At 37.0% G+C, this 23,586-nt stretch overlaps 2 protein-coding genes across 2 annotated transcripts; one reads left to right on the plus strand and one right to left on the minus strand.

Annotated features, from left to right (window-relative positions):
* Window positions 1-4,437: 4,437 nt before the first annotated feature.
* On the minus strand, window positions 4,438-20,097 carry LOC306761243 (von Willebrand factor A domain-containing protein 7-like; the record flags this gene model as incomplete). The annotated part of the gene is made up of 16 exons (XM_079247352.1): window positions 4,438-4,926; window positions 5,025-5,315; window positions 5,401-5,678; window positions 5,788-5,880; window positions 6,314-6,463; window positions 6,616-6,748; window positions 6,832-7,041; window positions 7,803-7,919; window positions 7,996-8,108; window positions 8,699-8,868; window positions 8,973-9,159; window positions 9,755-9,883; window positions 10,345-10,438; window positions 11,375-11,668; window positions 11,775-11,912; window positions 20,065-20,097. The coding sequence occupies 16 exons, from the start codon at window positions 20,095-20,097 to the stop codon at window positions 4,438-4,440; spliced, it is 2,919 nt and encodes a 972-aa protein (XP_079103478.1).
* On the plus strand, window positions 20,096-22,185 carry LOC306761244 (protein ABHD15; the record flags this gene model as incomplete). The annotated part of the gene is made up of 3 exons (XM_079247353.1): window positions 20,096-20,824; window positions 21,159-21,388; window positions 21,492-22,185. 3 exons carry the CDS (start codon window positions 20,096-20,098, stop codon window positions 22,183-22,185), a joined length of 1,653 nt encoding a protein of 550 aa, XP_079103479.1.
* Window positions 22,186-23,586: the final 1,401 nt, after the last annotated feature.

Here is a 23,586-nt window from a genome sequence, read left to right on the forward strand (position 1 = left end):
CTTTGTCTGTTGACTTCTCAGTGATCTGAGTGTCTGTCATTCATTGAGAGATTTTTCTCTAACATTTTCCTAGAAGAATCAACTAAACATGGAGATAAAAATAAACAGAGACATCAAACTGGTAAAGGATTATCCTTGGAAATGAGTTCTTTTTTTTTTTTTTTTTATCTATATCCCTTTATAAATATCTGCAAAGGTTTTGTTTGGATTCACTACAATAATGACAAAAATGAGTCCATCATTTTAATGAGACAATAGTAGGATCAAGTGTGCACAAAGAGAAATATTTCCTCAGTTGTTCTGGTCAAATAACACATAAAATCATATGTGAATGTTGTTCAGAATAAAAAAAAAAAAAGTTACATAAGTTAATTTTGTCACTCATTGAAAGATAGCATTAAATTTCAAATAGTCATCAGAAATAACCGTACCTTTAGTCTTGCTGCTGTCCTGCTCCTTTTGTTAAGGGGGGTTGGACACCTTGTATTTATGATATGAGCGAAGGAGGGAGGAGCTGACATTTGTCTCTGATTGTGTGCAAAAACCAAAAGCACATGACCAAAAACCAAAGGAGTGTGACTATCACAATATGTAATGGTGAATGTACAACAAAAATAGAGCCATTTGTAAGTTTTCCTGATTATTTACTTTTTCTACATGAGCTTCTAATCAGAAAACCTTGAAACGGTATCAGTCATAGTTGTTGAACTTATTACAGTGGATCACAATTCTAGTTTAAGTGAAACTACATTTCTGTTAAGTTCCCAACAATATATATAAACATTATTTATTTATGCTCTAGTGGGTTATTTAATTATTTACTTATTGTTTTCATTTACCACTGGGTTTTAGCTAAAGGGTGTTAACATGTGTCTGTTGTCCTTCATGCCACTGTGACTGATGATCAACTGTTGTGTCAGTTTCTCAGGAAGTATTTTTAACCATAACTGCATGACAGAGACCTCAATATTTAAGCAATATCTAGACTCTTTCATTTTTATTTTCATGTGCAGGCTGTGTGAAAAAGTACTTTCCAGTTACTGTACAGGACTATGATTTGCAACATTTACAGACATATATAACTCATCAAATGACTAACAATTGACTGTAAAATCCTAATCAACACTAAGCAGCATGTCAGATATTCTGCTAAACTGATATCTAAAAAAAAACAAAAAAAAAACAAAAAAAAACCCAAATAATATCAACAAATAATATCAAAGCTGCAGAAAGTTTAAGCCCTCATGAATGCATTCCAGTCTTGTGCTACTGGTCCTGACATGTTTCCTTTTTCAGCCATTTGATTTTCATTTGCCTGACTGCTAAAAAGTTATATGAAGAAAATCTAAGTAGGAAGAATCTCTTTTCATTTTATAATTTCAGGTATGAATATTGTCCTAGCATGCCTTTTGATTTTCAGGGGCTTCGGAAATGTTCCAACATCACAGAACCATTAGGTGAAGTTTTACTTGGAGGCAAATTGCACAAATTTGTCAATATTTTTTTGTCTTTTGCTGCCTGAGAGTTTAAGAAAGTTTTAAATTGGACTTACTGTATGACAAAATGTCAGCTCTACTGGTATAACACAGTTGCTACAGAGAAATAATAGTTTAAAGATAGCTTGAAATAATATAGGTAGAAAGAATGAAGCGGGCACAGACATGTTGCAGGGGGAGAACCAAAACTCTGAGCCACTTCGTAAAGGACTTGGCATTGAATATGCTTACATCTGCCTGCATCAGAGAGCTTTCTCTCATCTGTGCAAATCAAGCAGAACTTTGAGGATCATGTTCTTTGACTTCTCAAATGCTTTTAATACAATTTAGCCTGCTCTGTTAAGTTAGAAGCTTCATAAACTCCTGGTGGATCCACAATCACCTGGATTTATGAAAAGTGTATCAGTGATGGACAGCTGAGTACAGAGAACTGGTTACTCATTTTAACAGATGGTGTGGTAACAATCACCTCCACTTGAATGCAATCAAAACAGAATACATTATTGATGACTTCAAGAGAAACAGGAGTAAAAAAAATGTTTACATGCCAGGAGAACAGGTGAGGTGATGGAGGATCACAAGTACCTTGGAGTTCAATGAGACAACAGAATAGAAATGCAACACAGAAGCATCTATTAGAAGGGACAGAGCAGATTCTTCTAAAGGAAAAAAATGCTGCACAAGCTGCTGAAAATATGGATTCCTGACATTCTCTACAGAGACAACAAGGTGTGTTCAAGGGAGACTTTTTTTCTAAACTAAAGTGCAACATGGAAAGGTACCAGAAATCAGAAATCATTCCTGCCAGCAGTCCTCAGCCTTCAGAACAAGTCACTGTCCTCTTCATCTTTTAATTATTTCTTCAAAAAAAGAAAAACACCCTACTACAACGCGGAAATTTCACTCTGATAAAATACGTATTTTCCTTTTCATTTCATTAACACTGTGTTATATCAAAAACTAATAGAGTTAAACTGTTATTAGAACATACCAAATAATGACCTTGGCTTGTTTACATATATAATATAATGACTTAGAAAAAAAAAAGAACGAGAAGTTATGGTGTGACAAAGTCAAATCTTGGGTTGGGAGGAGAACTGAAACCTCCGGTATGTGCAAAAAAATAGAAAATACATAAAAATATTCTTTGTTAAATTGTCCTGTCGTAAAAATTTACAAACCTTTTACAATAATGAGAGACCACACTTAGAGTCACATACATGTTAGTGAATTAATAATTGTTATGAAACGTGTTCTTAAACTGGGCCTTTTTTTTTTTTTTTTTTACATTTTCATCATTTTAAGACATGTGTATGTGAGTATTAGCAGTAAATGTTGGGCCTTTGTGCTTTTCCTGCACGACTGTGCTGACCTGTTGTTCACCTGTTTTTAGGATAAAACATTCTTGTGTGATGTGAAACAAGCAAATCATTACTTTTTAAAATGGAGGCCTACAGAACATTTGCATGATGCTCAAGTCATTTATGGTTTCCAGATCCTGGGTTGTAGAAACTGATTCAGCACTTAGTTTTCTGGTCAACAGAAATCTGTTAAAAGTTTAATTAAAATTACAGAGTTGATTGTTTTATTATCTAAAAATATAGATTGAGCTAGGTTATAACTAGATCATCAGAGCAAGCGGAAAACAAATACAAAACAACATCGGAAACAATTTTTGTTACTAGTAGCTGACGTAAAGAGGAATTAGCAAGAGTTTTAGGGAATCCAGGAGATGCATGGCGTTAGTATTGTGCCTTATTCCTGAGTAAGCAGAGGGATATATGTGCTTAGAGCAGATAAATTATTTCAGTTTTATTCTAACTAGAATACATTTTTGCTGCACAAAAATATAAATTAGTCTGATTAAACAAAGCATTTACATCATGATCAAGTACTGAAGGGCCCGGAGACTGCATCTCTTTACAGCAGCCTTTTGCTTAACGGCACTGCATGACACACTAGCAACTTGATCTTAACACACTGGCCATTTTGAATATGCTCTATAATTAATTAATCAAAGAAACACAATAGTATGTCACTGGAGGAAGGAATAGAAGAAAGAAAGAAATAGAGACAGTGACAAAGCAATAGATAAGATAAGAATCAACATTGGACAGACTTTTACTAGTTGGAGAGAGTTCAGAGAAGATGTAGGATAAGATGGATACAAAATGAATCATTGTAAGAGGATGCTTCACTGAGAATATCTGCCAAAGTTCAGTAGCGCTTCTTCAATAACCACAGTGAACATGTTGTTGCTGCTTAATATTTAATCTAAAATCAAATCACATTTCATCATAAAAGAAGCAAGCCCCACATTACTAGTAATACACATACATGTAAAATCAATGATTTGATTAACAACACTGCATATTAGCATAAGTAAGACAAAAAAGAAAAATGGCTGATCCTCCATCAGCATCTGGTACTTAAACCAACACACAGTCCAAGTCTTAATTATATTTAAATCATATTCAATCGTTAAGTTACTCTCAATGTATTGATCACATATGGTTATCACTGTATGGTCCATGGTTCATGACTGGTGGCACATGAAGTATTTATTACAGACACATACTCAGTTATTCAGTTCACCAAGAGAAATCCCCGTATATCAGCAAGCAGCAATCCAAGCTGGAACACATTTAATTCTGATTTAATTCCATTGTAGATATAATGAGTTAAAATATTTTTCAAAGCCTGAAGTTTTCCTTTAGATAAAGAAGATGTTAGTTATTAATTGGTCAAAAGAAGTGGTCTTCCCTTTGAATTTTGTAAAATTGTGCTCTGTTTATTTAAAACAAGTATATGAGAAAAAATCAATCAATCATATGCAAGACTGTTGGTCTTTGAATGTATTATTGTAGCATACATGTAGAGTGGAAAGTTTCTTTGCTCCAGAACAGGTTTTCAAAATTTTGATATTTAGTTTATCCCCATATCAGGTTAACTTGAGTCCCACAGTGGTGATGCTGATGCAGAGAATAAGAGACTGAACAGCTCTGGTAGAGAATGATGTAACAGCTGCTGTCTGGTTCTGTGGGCTACTGGTGGTCACAGCTTGTGTGGTGGTGTTGGTGGTGACGGTGGTGGTGTTGGTGGTGGTGACGGGGGTATCGGTGGTGGTGGTGTTTGTACGGGCAGAGAAACTACAGGTTTCCTCATTACCCACCCTGTCCACAACCAGCAGCTGGACATCAGGTGAGCAGCAGGAAGCAGTGTAGGTCACCAGATTAATGTTACCGCTGCCGGCTGCTATGCTAGTGTTCAAGGTGCCATTGCCTTCTCTGAGGGTGATGCTGCCCACACCTGATCCTTCAGCTCCATCGGTCACCTGGACAGAAAGCTCCCACATTGACTGGTTGCAGTTATCAGAGCAGTTGGACTGCAGACTGAGCAACTGACACACTGGCTTAGTGAAATCTGTCACCTATGAGAGGATGGAAGATGTAAAACAATCATGTTAACTTGCTACTATTATGCTTTTAAAATGAATTGAAATGTTGTAGTCTTATAAAATAGCATTACATTAAGGACGGTGAAACGCAGCACAGCATAGTTGGTGTCTGTGCTTCCTGGTGCCACAGCCTGAATGGTTAGTGTGACACCGGTACCAGTTGGGGTGTTGGAAGGTGCTGTGAGGTTCACTGTACCATTTGCACTGCCCCCAGTTTCTAGGATTAAGGTTGATGGGGAAGTTAAATCAAAGCCTTGGTCATTGGTTGCTTGGATGGAGAAGGTTCCTCCTGCACCGCTTGTTATGACAGAAAAGGGAACTGAAATAGTTTTTCCTGGCTCTAAAACATCACCTGAATCACCCTAAAACAAAAGGAAAAGAGCCTTTTAGGAATGCAGCTTTATCTTTGATGGAAGCTGTGGGTTTTGCATGATTGCATTTGCTTACAGCGGTAACAGTGAGAGCAGAAGCTCTCAGGTTGGTGGATGATTGTCTCTGGAAGACTGATGATGATGATCTGGAGGTAGTGCTGTTGTTCTCCCCCTTGACGAGTATGACAAACTCAGCTGATGGCATATTGTCAAATCTGACAAGGAACTTTCCATCACCCTGAGACTCCACACGACCATCAACCTGCCCTGATCCTGATGTTTCAACCAGAGTGACCTCTGTCACTGTCACAGTGTCGCTCTCAGTTAGAGTCACCAACAAGCTGCCATTACCACCTTTAACAAAAAGAAAATGCATTCATGTGTGTTGGGACTGATTAAATGATTAATTTAAAAAAAAAAGATAAACTGAAAACCCTGCATGTTTCTTTTTTTTTTTTTTTACCAGCTGGAGGACGACTGTCTACAAGATCAAATCCTTCCAATGGACCCTGCAACTCCTTCAAAAAGTCAAACAGGAAGTCAATCGGACTCTCACCTATAAGTGGAAATAAATGAATAACATCAGCAAGGGATTTCAAACAGAGGACTGCCATCCCATTTCTTTGAACACAATTACATATAAACCATCCTTATTGATTTTCACTAAAAATAAAATCAAACAAACATTGCAGATCCATCACTATTTCTGAAAATATTCCTGCAAAAGTCATAGAATATATGGTTTCGGCTTTTTATGTGTGTCCAGAATATTTTGCACTGAAATAAAAATAGTTGGTTTTAATTGTGAATATAAAATTTACCATTACACGTATTGTGAAAAACAAACAAATTAAAGAAGACATCTATGTCTTTTTTTAAACTCTGTTGTTTTGTGACAGTAAACAAGACATTTGAGATCAATAATATTCCTCAATAATAAGGAGCTTTTACTTCCTTTTATTTCAACCATATGATTACTGAAGTCTCACCTACAACCTTCAGACTGTAAGGATTTGTTGACAACATTCTCATTTCCCACACGCCCACTTGTATTTGCAGCCGCAGGGTCTGAAAGTTACCCACTGACTCATATGAAATAATCGATGATCCCGTTATGCTGGAAAGATTTTGTTGCACACCTAAATTTAAAGCAAAGAAACAATCCAAAGCTAATTAAACAAAGATTAAGTTTTAAAACATGTACAGAAAATTACGGTATATAAGGAGTCAATTGCTGCTTATTAACCAGTTGGTTAATACAAATTACATCTAGTTTCAAAGAGGCAATTACCTGTAGGATTGATGAGGATAAAATTTGGAGAATTTCCAGTGATGTAAATTGTCAAGTTAGTCACTGATTCATCAACTGTGAAAGTGAAATTTTCAGCTTTCCCAGGGCTCCTGGTTGCTTGCAATAGGGTCACCTACAAATCCAAAAATAACCGAGAAAATGAATCACTCAAATCCTAAATAGGAATTGATCATTTCCAGTAAGAGCTGTTAATACCAGTGAGGAGCTGGTGGACTCTGTCATGATGCTGACGGCCTGGAGCAGTTGACTTTTTGTTACTTCAATGGCCTGACCTCCTGAAGCCTGAGCCAGGTCTCTGTACAGCTGACCATCTGATCTCAACATCCGATGGCTTTGTTGTTGTTGATTGCTGTCAGCCTGTCTTCGACGACGTAACCCCAGAATGTTAGTTATCATGAAGTTCACCTGAAATAAAATTATTAAAGCACATTTATTTATCATTAATGCATTCTGAATACAGGGAACATAAACCATGACTGTGAAGATTGCTGGTTCTCCAGACAAACCATTGTCCAAAACGGAGTTATCCGTCATTTCAAACACACAAAGTTGAATGTTTTTACATAATAAAATCTGTGAGCTAATCCTCGCATACTTGTCTTCTACAAGTGGTTTTAAGAGAATGCTTTTCTTAAAACCAAAGAGAAACATTTAATGTTGTTTCAAAGTTTTGTATTTTGAGACACAAATTGAGTAATGCAGAGTCTTTTCTGCTTTTGGGACTCACAACACCTTTGCCTGTATGGAAATCCACAGTCTTTCTTGTTCTAAACTATGGTTTATGATCCCCTTAGAAATCTATAAAGTTAACAGTCCTGTCAACTCTGTTGCTGTGCTTAGCTCTACCAAAGAAGCTGGACTAACTCGTGCTTGTTATCTCCTGGTAGCACAGGAATCAATCTGCTGTTTTCCTGAAAACATGTTAACAAGAAAAATGGAGAAAAAAACCACTTCTACATTCTCTATCAGTACCGTAGTGCCAGAAGTTATTTTAATTGTTGTGTGAAGGGATGTCATGATTTGAAAGAGATAAAAAATTGTTACAGTCCAAAAGAAGTTGGAGGCCTTAAATGTAGGGCTGCATATACTGAGATTAAATGATAATTGTCAATAAAGAAAACCAGCATATTTTAAATCAGTGTCCCCAATCTTGTGCTTGTACTCACCACTGATTTGGTCTGCTCTATGAGTGCGAGCACTGTGTTTCTCAGGTGTGCATCTTTAGCAGTGGCATCCGTGAAGAGGAAGATGTCAGAATTCGGAGGAGCGCCAGTTAAAGCAAGCTATATGAAATCAGAAATGTTCCAGTTTATTGTTCATTATCAATTTCATGGCACACATTTAAAGACATTACAGCACCTGAAGTCCTGAAAGACTCATCTCTGGAAAATCTCCACCAGCATCGGGAATCAGTGCGTTAATGTAACTCTTGAAGACTTCAGGGTCAGTAGTTTGTTTTAGTGGCCCAAAATCTATGATCAAGACAAAATAGAAAGATAATTAGTGTTTCTTCTTTCTCTTTGATAAATATTTTGTGGTTCAAAAGGATTGTTTTGTTTATCTATCTATCTATCTATCTATCTATCTATCTATCTATCTATCTATCTATCTATCTATCTATCTATCTATCTATCTATCTATCTATCTATCTATCTATCTATCTATGCTCCCCTCGATATTCTGGGTTCTTATTTTAATTTTGTATTTATTTTGCATAATTGTTTGTATTAAAGAGTTTGTACTGCTGGACCGGACCAGAGAGGACAGAAGAGGGACAGAAAGAGAATGGAAAAGAATTAAAAAAAAAAAAAACACCTTGTAGAGAGAGAAAGAATGAGAAAGTGAACAACCTACATATGCATATATACACACCTGCCTACATACACATGTACATACACATATACACATTAGAATTTATGTTCTCCTTATGGAAGGATGAAGCCATCAGCTATCAGGAGAACCAGCAGGCAGAAGGCAGGCCAGGAGAACCCCAAGACCCAGGCAGCCAGCAGCCACCTCCAAGCACAGACCCCACCTGGAAGTCTGGAAGCTTTAAATTTACCTGGATCATTGAAAGGTACAAGAATGTAAACTGAAGGCTCATCCTCTGTTCCCACTTTGCTGTCAATAATAGAGGACGTGACAGTCCTCACAGCTGCAATGTCGTCCCCCATGCTTCCTGTCGTGTCGACCACAAAGCAGAGGGATTTACCTCTTGTGAGTCCCATCATCCTGAGGAATGAAAAGAGAAATGCAGAAGATTCTTATCTGCTCTATCTCATTATATTGCTGTAAATACCTGAAACATGCTAAATCTTTAAATTTAAAAATCTTACTGAAGGAATTGCTTGTCCCCAGCAGCACGTCGGATTTCCTCCAGTAGCTCACTGGTTGCAGCTATAGCCAGATTTGCTGCTTGCTGGTGAAGATGCCCATGGCTGGAGCTGAAAGTGTCCTTGTTAATCCCACCTGTTGGCTCAGTGTGACGTGTTGCATCAGGGAAGTCTCCATGGCTGCACTTTCCTGTTCATCATCAGAATAAAATTAAAAGGTCCAATAGAGTTTCTCAACATTTTCCTTTTATGTCCAAATAAAAAACATATTTATCCTGAAGTTAATACACAATAATTATATTGTGTATTTTACTGTTTCCCCACCTGCAAACAAAACTCAGACTCATCAAAATATGGACACGGCACCTTTCTGGATGCAGGGTTGTATTGAGGGAGACTTCTTCTACGACTCTCAAGCCAATGTAACTATATTATACAATTAAGTAATGGGATACTGAATATAAAAGACAAGTAGACCATCACTCTTGCATCTTTTCATATATGGCCCTTATTGGACTTCTATCACATTAGTTTTGCATTTACCTTTATTTTTGATGGCTTTGCCTTGGAAGGCCTGTGCCAAGTCCCTAAAATGGCAATACTGACTTCAAGATTCTTTAAGATAGTAATCTAGTATACACATCTTTTTTTTCTCCAAACAATGTTCACCTACAAATGCGGTCTCTAATATAATTATTTAATACTGCACAGAAATACCAAGGTCTTGTTGCTTTCAATTAATCCACCATAGTTCGGTTCTTATATTTTGTATTGAGTATGTTTACCTGGAAATTTTTTGGAGGAAAAGATAGAAAAGTATCCTGAAGTAAGTAACTTTTCTGTCAGGATATCCTCCAAAATGTTGTTCGTGCAGTTGTTTCCATCACAGTTGCGGCATGTTTCTCTTGTTTTGGCTGAAGATACAACAATGAATTCAAACTTTATGTTACTGGACACTGATAGAGTAAATGCACTGGAGGTTAGCAAACAATATCAGTATCAAACAAACAAACAAGCAACATTTATGTTTGCTCAACTCATTAAAGCTGGGGTAGGTAATGTTGGGGAGCTAGCAAGATTTGAAAGTAGCATTCTGTTCTGGCTCCTCCCCGTCTGGTTTTGCTCCTTCCCTGATCCAAGGCTTTTTTTTTTTCTTATAAGAAATGAACAACTCCATTTCGGTCCAAACGTTTGGACTGGTCAGATTTTTTACAGATTTGCAGTAAACTGAGGGTCTAACTATATTTCTTATTGTTCATGATTACAAAATGTATAGATTAATATCAGGATGAGGAACCACTTCACCCAGAGTAAAAAAAATGTCACTGAGCAAGATAACCTACCTCAGCTTTAACCCAAAGACCCCACTTTTTACCTGCGACATTTCCAATGCTCTTGTCTCTAATGATCAGATTGGAGTTTGGAACTGTGTTTCCTAGTTCCACCCAGTTACTGTGACTGTAGAAATCCTTCAGGTTGAAAAAAGAAACAAAAAGGAAGATATGACCTACATATAAAAGCTTGCATTTACAGTTAGAGTAAAACATAGTAGCAAATCCAGTGCACCTCTTTTTCTCTTAATTACTTAACAAATCTTCTTCCTTGACATGAGATTTTGAATAAGTTTCCACACTGACAACAAGCTATAAGAACAAGAAAAGGACAATGTGGCTGATATGTTAGTCATCAGATAATATACCGAGTTACCCAACTGGCAGCTTAACAGCATCATGCCACTATTCCGAAAAGAGAATTTATGCCCTGGGGTTTGTTTCATGCCAGCCTGTGTTTTTTCTCTTTACAATAATGGAAAGACATTTTTCCATCTCTTTTATTTTTAACTATTCTCACACAAAATCAGACCAGCTACAGCTAGTATTAAAAATGAATGTGTGAATAGCCTACACACAGTAGTTGTATTTGCACCAAGACATTCATCTTCAGAAATCTGCAGAAAAATGTAAATATTTTTGTCTAATTATGAAATTACAATTTATTTTAAAGTGGTGTAACACTGGTGAATGGTGGTATATGTGTGCATGAAGGAAAATGTCTTCCCTCCTCCTCCAGTAACCTGCCAGTCACTGGGTGCCGAGCATGTTCAGTCAGGGTTCAGAGATGGCCCGTTGCCCCTCCTCTTGCAAACTAACTGTTCATCAGCCTATTGCACATTCTCTCCTTCTGTCACTAATGGCAAGGTTACTTGGAAGTGAATAAACAGGTGATAACTCTTGAAATGTGACCCTCTCTGAAATGAGATTATATTCAACTTTCTGTCTGACTTGTTGGATCAAGATCTTGTACATTTTAAAAACACAACTTGGTCTTGATCAAGTACAGTTTAAAAACATTGATTCAGAGTCAGGAAGTGTTGTCAGATGAAAACAAACTGGGACAGAAAATACCTGTAAAGGGTGAAGTATCACTCCCAGATTTTCTTTTGCCCATATTGCCATTTTTGGCCCAAGAAAGTTGTCCTCATTCTTGATAGCATTTCTGAGAGTATCTAAGACATCTGTGATGATCTTTTTTCCCTCTGTAAATGTCTCATCATCAAAGTGGTATTTGGAGTTAAAGACATGACGAATATCTGTTAGCCAGTTTTTCTTTTGGATGGTGTTGATGGAGTTGTGGAAACTCTTGACTGACTTTGGCGCTCCACATGCAGCAGCAATGGACGTAGCAGTGAAAGGCTCTGGCTGCACACAGACACGTACTGGTTACACACACTTTAATCACCACTGAAATTACATTGATTGAAAAAAAAGTGTAAAAATTATTTCACTTGGTAAATGTAATACTTACAGGAAAAGTGAAATCCCTTCCCTCTGCCAGGGCCAGAGACCGGCATGTCTGTGCTGTTACATTTAAGATCGCTCTCTCAGTGATTGCTTGGTGATTAATGTGTCTTCCTGGTAAAATTTTAAAACCATGTACTGTAGTCTGAAGGAGCAGCAGACACAACACAGCCGACCCACACATCACTGCACAACCTGTAACAAAGTTATCAAAAACTTTACTGTACCAAAATTGTTATATATACATATATATGTGTGTGTGTGTGTGCATCAGAGAGAGAAGTAGAACTGAAGTACACCCCAAGATTCCCCCACATTTCTCCCTTCCTTCCAATTCTACCTAAGAAGACCCCATCATCGAAGCAACCGTAAACGGAATAAAAGTTCAGATGCTGGTGGACTCAGGAGCCACCTACACATGCTAACGTACTACAGCATGTCATCACCAGTATTTAAGACCAACCAGAGACACTCACTAACTACACTAACATCCGGAATGAAAATTTGGTGAAACGACTCATAAGAAAGTGCAGGAAAGACACCTGAGATTGTGGTCAAAATTGCATGAAGTAATGAAAATTGTATGCAAGGAATGATACAATGATAATCGTTATGAAACGTGGATGCAAAACGGAAATCACCCAAATGCTTTTGAGGCCACATGAGTTGGCACTTTTTTTCATTTTTTGCTTTGAAAGGTCTAATAACTGATAATATTACTGCACATACTGTCTTCTAAAATGAAATATATATTTTTGATCATAACAAGCCCCGAATAGATGGGTGTGAGGTCATAACTTTTGTTTTACAGGATTCAGAATGGACTAAGAACCATTTTGAGTGAATGAAGTATGGTGAAGGTGAATTATTATATATAAAAAATAAAAAAAAAGATAATACTATAGGTTGACTGATTTTTGATGCCATAATTTGTTTTGGTTGATTTTTTTCTTATGTCATGATGTTTTTTACCCACACACTCTCAATCATTTATGCTCATTTTAGTTTACAGTCGGCCCAAACAGAAATTGGTTAATTACAAGAGTTATGGCTAGATGTGAGAGCTTAATCAGCTCTCAAAGGGGGAAAATCTGTTGTGATTTACTAATAACTCCATTGGAGTGTTCGAGGTCACATAGCATACAATAACAGTTAAAGGTCGAGATGAACTTTTGGAAAGTACAATCCAGCTGCAACTGGTTACACTGGAAAGCTGCCCAGAACCACATTCCATGTCATGAGTTACCTCACAGGCAAGGCCCTATCCGGGAAAAGAGTGTGTGCTTTCAATGTTACATTTTAACTGTGTGTGTGTTGGGGAGCTGGAAAGAGGAGGGATATGGAGAATGGATAAAAGAGTGGACAGGGGGGAGATCGGGGCTTAGTTGCCCGGGTCTCATCATTCTGAGCTGTAATTATGTAAAATAAATAGTCTTTCCTATATACGAGAGTCCTTGGTCAGTCTGTGTTCTGGTACCTGCGTAAAACATGACGGGGAACAAGTCTCTCCAGGTCTGTACGAAGTGAGGGGTAATCTTTCACTCTTAAAAATCCCTTCTGATGAAGAGGAATAATATTTATTCTTCAACAGTACCAACTCAAATTCTTTTACCTAAGTAAAAGTGTAAAAGTACCGATTTTAAAAAAAACACTTAAAGTATAAAAGTAACAGTAATGCAGATGTGGAAAATACCATTAAAAAAGGAACGCTTAAACTGTGACACCAGAGCCTACAGTGCACTCCCCAGAATAACGTTTTTCTACAAGTTATAATGACTATAATGTCATATCAGAATGTTAATACTGCAAAACCTGGGAAGTACGGCACTTTTTCAGCCACGTAGATGCTGATGAAAATTTCACACATTTGGGCGCAATGCAAATATTTTAAAGAACCATATGTGAGCATTAATATACGTTTCATGGCCTGGATGATATGATGATTGTAAGCATTGTAATGTTGCAAAAAGTCCAACTTCAAAAGGCACGTTATCAACAACCTTCATTAGAATATAAGTAAATATAAGCTTAGCTGCAGGAATCAGTGAGGGCAACAGGTTTGTATAAGGAGACAAAAAAATGAAGTAATAATTGATGAGAAAAAACAAAACAAAACAAAACAGCAAATGACAAATACAGACATATGCCAGAAAGATGAAGGAGTAAACTACTTTTATTCGTATTTTTAAATTGTAAGGAGTTGAAAGTACAGATAATCACACAGAAATGTCAGGAGTAAAAGTAGAAAGTCATCGGAAAAATAATTACTCCAATAAAGTATAGATACCCCAAATTTCTACTTAAATAAGGTAACCAAGTATTTGTACTTCATTACTTATATAATTCAGACTACAATATCCAAATCACATCTTTCTATCTATAGGGCACTCAATGAAATGCCTTGAAATTAGAAATTTTAACCTAAAATTGTACTTCTGGCATGTACCAACACCCCAATACTGTTTTGTTTTTTTGTTTTTGTTTTTTTTTAAAGAATTTGTTTTATGCTGAAAATGAAAGAAAACAAAGTGATCAGTCACTTGCCTGATAAAGGATTGAAGCCTGACCCAAGAAATTTTTGGCAACTTTGAAATTTATTTAAAATACATCTAGTTTAGATTAGCATCAATATTTGAACTTGTTTTATGTCCAGTCAACAGCAAACCAACATAATTGTAAAACCAGGCCAACAAACAAACAAAAACTGGTTTAAAAATCCCAGAAATAGCAACCCTTTTCACCTGGTTTTCTTCTGATACAAACTGATGTGTTATTTTAAGAGATGAATACATTCAATATGTACATAATGCTATAATTCTCTTGTCAGGTGTCAAAAAATATTTTCCAGACTATTTTTGCCACGTTCATGAAATTTGGTAAAAAATAAATAAATAAATAAATCTAAGAAAATCTAGATTATTTTACCAAAACTCTTATAATCATGAACAATATCTGAAGGTTTTGATAACAGGTTTCCCCATACCTTGTTGATGCTGATGCTGCCCTGATGGAAATGTTTTAGGTGTGCTAATGCTTCTAAATTTATAATGTTCCGTCAGAGGTGGTGTCTTGATGGGAACAGTTTTGTTGTTGTTTGTTTGTCTTGTTTGACAAGTTACTTTTTATAGGTGTGCATAACTCAGCAGTGGATGACGCAGATCACAAGATAATCAATCGCATTATTCACCAACACTCTATAAATAAACTCTGCACGTAGAACCTCTTTTTTTATTCATGATAAAATTTTGTAACTCTGTCTCCGAATAGCTCTAAAAGGTGTATTTCTTTTTACAGTCGGCAGCAGTCTTTATCTTGCAGAACAAATTGTTGTGCCATCTGCAATTATTCCTTTTTCAAGGTCCCTCTTCGATTGAGAATTTCCATCTTTAATGTCAAATTGATTTTTATAGCACATTTAAGATCAACAACATGTTCAAAACAAGAACTAATAAAATGGGGCATAAAAGCAAAAAAAAAAAAAAAAGTAAAACTGACCAAAACTAGTTACTTAGAAAAATGGGATTTTAACGAAACACCTGATGGCATTGTAACTGAGCTTGAATTAAAAGCTAAGGTTAAAAAGTGTGCTTTTAGATGTAATGTAAATTTGGCAGGTTATTCCAAATTCCAGAACTGCCACTGGGAAAGTCTGGGCTTTAATTCTGTACAGCTTTTGACCAGCATGCTCATACTCCTTACTGCAACGGTGACAACTCCTTATAAATTAGTTTTAATGAGAGCTGATGATAAAAAAAAGAATCCCCTCCAGCTCCATTGACCTGCTGTTTCAAGCTGTTTTTGTTTTTTTTACTGTGGGGTGAGTGCACATGTGTGTGTCTGTTTGTTTTCATTTTCAGGCTGTGTGATCATGTGTTTATATTTCTGAGAACTGGGACATCTGCTTGTTCCGCAGCACAATGACATTACTGTCAAGTGAATAGTTCCAATAGTTTCTGTTTCTCAAACTTGTCCTACTGTCATAACAGTAAAATGCAATGTTTGTTTTACTAAATCCATTGTTCTCCTTGCCTAATTTTAATGTCTGATGGTGTCATGAAAATCCTATATGGAAATCTGTTTATGTATGTGTACGTGTTTGCTGTTACATAATTTCATATATGAAAAAAATTATGATAAATAACAAGGTGACATTCTTCTTCTTCTTCTTCTTCTTCTTCTCATTATTATTATTATTATTATTATTATTATTATTATTATTATTATTATTATTATTATTATTATTATATCAATCTGACCAATCTACAATAGCAGGTGATGAATTTTTATTTATTTATTTTTTACATTTGTTTGTATCCCCATTAGTTTGCAGCAGCTAGCTGCAGCTATTCTTCCTGGGGTCCTTAGTTACATACAATAAAGATTACATGTATTCATGTTCATATTCACATACCAATATACATATACTTATACTACATGCATACATGCACATACACTTGTACTGTATACATACAAAAGCATATCCATACACAAATACATACATATATACATATGTACATACACACATACATATACATACACATGCATGTGCATACATAGACTTGTACAAATTTAGCAGTTCCATTATTAAACAGATACTGATGTAGTGTTTTTTTTTTTAACTCAATAATACCATTTACTGTTGATAAATGATTTGGTAAATGATTCCACTCATACTTTCTTCTGTAAAATACTGTATTTTCAATGCATTAGTCTTAGTTTTAGTTAATATGAAATTATTTCCAGCTGCACGCCTAGTACAATACCTATGTATATTTATACTGAACTGAAGGCCTTTATAAAGTATCATTGGTGTTTTTGCTGCGGAGATGCTTTTGATTAAAGTGAGTAGTAAGTACAATAGTCTATCTTTTACCAATAACCAGTTTAAAGGATTGTGCATTATGATAACATTTGTCCTATAGTTAGATTTAAGTATTGCACATGCTGCACAACTCTGTAGTATTTGAAGTTTCTTGAGTATTTCATTTGATGCACCAGACTAGATATCTGAGCAGTAATTCAGGTTTGATAATATTAATGATTGGATCATTTCTTTCATTGCAATTGTTGGGAAAAGTGTTGCTTTTCTTTTAAGTGCAGTGCTTACTCCTCCCATTTTCTCTGTAATTTTATCAATATGTTTGTTCTAAGTTAGTTAGTTATCTATAATAATACCAAGGAGTTTAGTTTCTTGCACTTTTTTTTATGACAATGTTATTTATTTTCAGGTTTAGTTTTGGATTTAAGCTGATTGAATGTGTTGAGCCAATTATCATACAATTTGTTTCCGTTGTGTTAATAATTAGTTGATTTTCTTTTACCCAATGAGTCACAACTTTCAGTTCATTATTCAAGACTTTGTTCAGTTCAGTAATTGTGGGACCAGAGAAATATATAGTGGAATCATCAGAGTACATCATAGTTTTAGACCTTTTCAGTGCTAGCGGTAGATCATTTGTAAAAAGAGTAAACAATAATGGACCCAAACAGCTTCCCTGGGGCACTCCACATGTTACATCCCTGACGTCACAGAAGCATCCATTGAAAAAAACAGTTTGTGATCTGTCTGACAAATAACTTTTAAACCATGATAAGGCTAGTTGATCTACTCGATAATACTGGAGTTTTCTTAACAATAAGTTATGGTTTGTGATATCTAGCTGCTGCAGAGAAGTCAAGCATTACTGCTCCAATGATAAACTTTTCATCGATGTCTGGTAACCAGTTATCAACCTTCGATGTCAGCCCTGTGGCAGTAGAGTGCTTTTTATTGTAAGCATGTTGAAAGTCTTTCATTATGTTATTTATCTCTAGGTAGTGCTCGACCTTAGTTGAAGACTTTAGTTTAGACATCTTTAAGGATAAGATGACATATTTGAATGATATAACATATTTAATGTAAAAGTGAAGAATAAAAGTAAATTAAGAATTTTGGGGGGGGGGATTACTTGAATTAAGCAAGCAAATTCATTTGTGCTAATAATAGTTATTTAAACAAAAAACTCACAAGACAAGTTACCATGCGGTGCAAAAGGTTTTATTGTGTAATTGTGCCAAAAAATATTTTCATACACAAGAATAAAAAGCTTTAATAAAAGTAAATTAAAAATAGATATGGCTACAGGAAAAGGTTGAATATATAGGTTATTTATCCTTTTAATGGATTTGATTTCCTCCAACAGGTTTGAAATAAAAAGAAAGAAAAAGAAGAAGAAAGTTGTATCAGTTCAGCTTTTTATTACATGAAGGATCGGATTGTCCTGCTACTTTCTCAAGTCAAGGAGGTGTGTGGGTGCATCCAGTTTGTTATAAAAATAAAACTGTGTCATTTTAGAGTTAACAGAGATCTAGACATCTCAGTTGGAGCAGATTGTACCTCTATCAGGAGGTGTCCCAGCATCACAAAGCTTCAGGCTGACCTGCAGTTGTCTGGTGGCTGTTTCACATCATACAATATACTACAGCAATGAAAACAACATCATCACCCTGGATGGATGTACAAAAAAGAGAGATTGGAGATTTGCAAAGACGTCACAGATGAGTAAAAGTGATATACTGACGCACAAAACAAATGCGTGACTCTGTCAGTTTGTCTTTGAGCAAAGGAATGAAACCTGACAGGAATAGCGGACCTGACTCAATGCAGCTTCCAGTTGGCTGTCGTTTGGTTTCTTGATGTTTGAAACTGAAAGCACTTGCATCAAATGAATGATAAAAATGAAAGGTTTACAGGACATTTAGAAAGAAAATCTGTCAGATAAAATTATTAAAAGTTTGTCCTTCAGCCTTTCCTGATTCTAATTATACTTATATACTTATTTATACTTACTTTTTGGTTTCTACACATGGCTGTCCAGGGTGTACCCCGCCTTTCGCCCAAAAACTGCTGGGATAGGCTCCAGCTTCCCCGCAACCCTTCATCAGACAATGATTTGGATAATGAATGAATGAATGAATGAATGAACATATTGTCAGCTTCCTGTTGCAGTTTAGTTTGGTTTAGGCAGCAAGTGAATGTTAAAATTAAATTTTAAAAATGTTTTTTCATGGAAGGTCTTGAAAGGAAAATTATATTAAATCATTCAAATGAATTTATCTTAATTTTAAATATAGGTCATTTTAAAGAATTGTAATAATAACATCTCTGTTTTATAACCCCTTTCTGGACAAATGTACCAAATGTCAACGTTAAAATCTACTGTTAGTTACAGTCTAATCAAATCTAAAATCCATCGTTTTTTTTTTTACAGTCCTTCAACCTGATAATCTGCAGCACACTCTCCAGAGAGATTAATAAATTAATTCATAAGTTATTTAAAGCGACTTTAAATAATCAAAATGAAATATTTTAACTATAAAATATTTCTTAATTTGCATTCATGCCAGGGGACATAGTGAATCATGTCCTTGAATTTCAAGGTTTGCAAATAAATCTCTGTTGGGGAGTTTGAAGGTGATAAGAAAACCTGTTCTTTATTATTTTTGTCTGCAGATTGTAGGGTCGCAACACATTTCATTAACTAATTCATGAGTCTGGAAAAACTTCAGATTCTGAGGTTAATGATATCTTCATTCAATCATTCATTTTCCCAACCGCTCAATCCAATACAGGGTCGTGGGGAAGCTGGAGCCTATCCCAGCAGTTTTTGGGCGAAATGCAGGGTACACACTGGACGGCTCGCAAGTCCATCGCAGGGCCACGTTAATGACATCTGTAAAATAATATTGTCATCATTTTATCAATCTCCACTTAAACATTGGCCCCCCAAACTTACACTTCTCAACATTGTCACTCAGGGTGATACTAAAAGAGTTTAAGGAAAAGCTACACAAACTGTGCAGTGAACAGGTTGAGTATTTGCAGGTCACTGGGTCAAAAATCCAAAAGAAATAATTGCAGACATGGAACAAGGTCGAAGGTCGAAGGTCATAGTCCCGTCATATTATTAGGACAGATTTATGTGGGCTGTGTTTGTTCAGTTTGAGTCTGGGCTAGTAGTAAATGATTTATAAGGTAGGGGCAACAGAGGGGGCGGAGAAACATTTTTACTGTTCTTTTTTCTTTGTTTTGTTACAAATTGCTGAAAACATCTTTTTTTGTCTTTTTATTATAGCCTATTCAAATATTCTCTCTCCCTCTTCTTCCTTTTCTCCTCACAATAAGCTGGAGAAAGGGGGGAGCATCAGGGAACATCAGTCAACCTGTCAGGCTGGACTTTGACATGTTGAGTTTCTGCAACGAGGACAAAATGGGGGTTTGAAGTAGAAGAAGACATCACGGTAGTCTAACTTCTCACTGGATTTAACTTTAGTCTTGTGGATTTACCCATGGCATCGTTTGTATGGGATTGTTTGTTCTGTTTGCTCCCATCCCTGCTGCTGTTCCTGCTGCCACTGGTTCTACGAAAGTCCAGAGTTTGTTGTTGGATAAGACGGGCTGTCAGGGCTTTAGGCTGCAGACTGTGGCTCATCATTTGCCTGATCTTGGAGCTGCCAGTATACAGAAATACAAGGGAATGGCTCACAGAGGTCAAACCACCAGAGGCAGATATTTTGTCGAGGTCAGGTCAGACATCGGATGGATTCAGGCTCATCTGCAAACCCACAGGGCTGGCCAAGTATCTCCTGCAGCACTGTGGCTCTCTGGCCAAGCCAAAACTGGCTGCCTGGCCAAGAGGAGACCCCCACCTCCAGACCATATCCAGCCTTCTGTGTGGGAAACATGGAGACACAATACGGTTTACCAGAGACCATCTGTTGCTGAAAGACGGTGGGATTGTAGCTTTGGATTGGGCTGTGGGGACAAGACCTGGTGACGGAGGTGCAAGGAGGAGGTGGGAGGGAAGGAAGGCCCTTGGCTGCTTTACCTCTACGCCTCCTGTTCTGCTCCTGATTCCTCAGTCCTGGGGAGGGATGACCCCCCATTTAAAATTACTTTGCCATCAGGCCATGCTGCAGGGCTTTTATGTGGTGGTGTTTCACCATCGAGGTACAGCGGGGTCCCCGCTGACCACAACACGGCTGACAGAGTTTGGAGACCCAGCTGATCTTGAACAGGTAGAAAACTAGACTATCGTTTTGTCTGATGACACCATGTTTGCTCATAAATGCTGCAAAGTTGATGTGTGAGTTTTTATATGTTTGTAGCTATTTGTCAGCCTAGAGATCCCTGCTGTCATTATACAAACAATCTTTGGAAACTTTGCACTAAAAAACGATTAAATTGAACCACTGTAAAATTCACAAGTAGAGTAATTTATTGGCACAAGATCTGGAAACATAGTCATGAAAAGAGGCTTTCACATTTTTATTTTATTCTTAATGTAACATTCTTTTGTTGTATATTTAGTTGCTGTTTAATTCCATTTAAGATTATTTCCTCCATCTTCAGGCAGTGGTTTATGTCCACAGCCGCCACCCATCCTCTGTGCTGCTGGCTGTGAGTGAAGGTTCAGGTTCGGGGGTTCTGCTGTCCTACTTGGGGGAATGTGGCTCAAGCACCTATCTGACAGCAGCTGCAGCCATTTCACCTGTCCTGTTGGGCCAAATGTGGTTTGAAACAGTCATGCCTCCTATTTATCGCTGGGGGGCGCTGTTTCACCGAAAACTGCAACTCAGTAGGTGAGACAAGTTCAAGAAAAATATGAATGTATTAAAAGCATGTGATAGAAGAGAATATAGAAACATTAAATATGTGTTTTATTCCACATGTCATTGGTATAAGATATGCAACTTCCTTCAGAGGAGTGCTGGATGTGGATCGTGCCCTCAGCTGTTCCACCCTCAGAGACTTTGAAGAAGCTCTTTTCTGCTCCTCAGATCAGAATGATGGAGCTCCTCAATCTCCAGGAGGCTCTGTAAACCCTGGATCTCCTTCCCTGAGAGGGCTGGCACCTTCAGTGGCCTGGACACTGGGTGAAAGGGCTTACCCACCCAAGGACTGGCAGAGCTACTGGTGGAGGAACGAACCTCTAAGAGATGCAGATGAGGTGGCAGTTCCTGTCCTCTGCATCTGCAGCAGTGATGACCCTCTCCTCCCACCTGCCTCCACACTTCCTTTTTCCCTTTTCCTGAACAATCCCTACTTCCTCCTGGTGCTGACAGACAGAGGAGGGCACTGTGGATTCAGTCTGGAGGGCCGTGAGCAGACAGAGGAAGGTGAAGAAATGTGGAGCCACATCACAGTTCTGGAGTATTTCAGAGTGGTGGCTGATTTCCTGAAGAAGGATGGAGCAAGCTGGACAGGCCCAGATGAGTTAAATAGTCAGACTGGATCAAGGAGTAGAATGAACACCATGGCCCACCGTAGGAAGAGAGGCACCGTGTTGAGGAGACTGAGACCACAGCAGACTGAACAGAGCAGCATGGATGATGAAGATGGAGGGAATTTCACCTGGAGGAGGTCCTATACACGTTGAGGAAGATAGAGGACGAGAGCTTCATCATATTTGATCAATTTTGGAAATTTAAATGAGTTTTCTTCATTGTCAAGTGATCTTAAACTTGAAGATTAAGACAGTGAAAGGATAATGTTTTAAACAAATAGAAAACTATAGAATTGTTGAACTGAGTAACTATTTGCTTTACCAAGTTTACCAAAAATGATTTTCCATAAAATTTCTTTAAGAAATATAACTTATATTTAGTTGGAATTTCAACTCAGACGTCATTCATAAAACAAATCTTTGCAAAGTCGACATAGCCAGTCGCCCAGCTGTGTAATTACGCTGCCATGGTGACGCCCGTGGCTCAGCGATATTAGTGATTTAATGTAGTAAATAATGCATGCCAGTTGTCATTAGAACCATAGACATCATATATACATATATATATATCGTATATATGATGTCTATGATTAGAACTCTCGCTGACCATGGTGTTTGTATGATGCGGACGTTGCTAAGGAGACTCGCGTTTATCTTTAAAAGGTCGCAGGATATAAACAGAAATTTGAATCAGAATTCGTACAGTTGAAGTGGCAAGACCGCTAAAGCAACGACTTATTTTGATCTAATGATCAAGGATTGGTTTATTGACAGTTCCCTCGGTTGTTTAATCAAACTACTACTGACGGCGGATAATCAGGAATTTCTCTATATTAGCCAGCAATGTCGGACATGGAGAATAACGAGGCCGCCACCGCTGGCGGTTGCTGTCCAGTCAGCAGGAACTGGTGCTGGGGAGTACTTGTGAGGAACAAATTTCAGGCTTTCAGCCTGTTAGCTGTCGTCCTGGGTGAGATATAATTTTATACTCAATTCATAAACTGTGTATAAATCTGTTAATGATGTTGGTACCAAAACATTAGACTAATGCTAAGACTTAACCGTTAAAAAACATGAATCGTTTCCGTTAACAAGCATAACTGACAAGGATTTTCAAGGTGTTAAAATGAGAATAAGATTTGATGTTAATGTGTGTAAATTTGCACCTTGCAGCTGAAAATACTCGTTGATTTAATGTGAGTGTTGTTATTCTGTTTGCATTTTAGAAACAATCAGAGCCGAGATTATGAAAAATAAGGTTGCAATAAAACTCTGAAATGTTTTGGTGTCTGTGTTGTACGTTTAAAAAAAAAAAAAAAAAAAAAAAAAAAAAAAAAAATACAGGTATGAGTGTCATAATGGAGTTCTGCATGGGTTAAACAATGAAAAATGAGACATCCAGAAAGAAAAACATTAAGTTATTCCAGAACTTACTTTTTGTCTCTACACAGAGTTGTAATTTTTCAAAGACTGATACTGTAAGGCTGGTATAAATTGATTTTAAATCCTAGTTATCACCACGTTTCCACACAAGTCTTGTTGGCATCTTTTTAA

Source organism: Telmatherina bonti, assembly GCF_933228915.1.
Source record: "Telmatherina bonti genome assembly, chromosome: 10".
Taxonomy (NCBI): Eukaryota; Metazoa; Chordata; class Actinopteri; order Atheriniformes; family Telmatherinidae; genus Telmatherina; species Telmatherina bonti.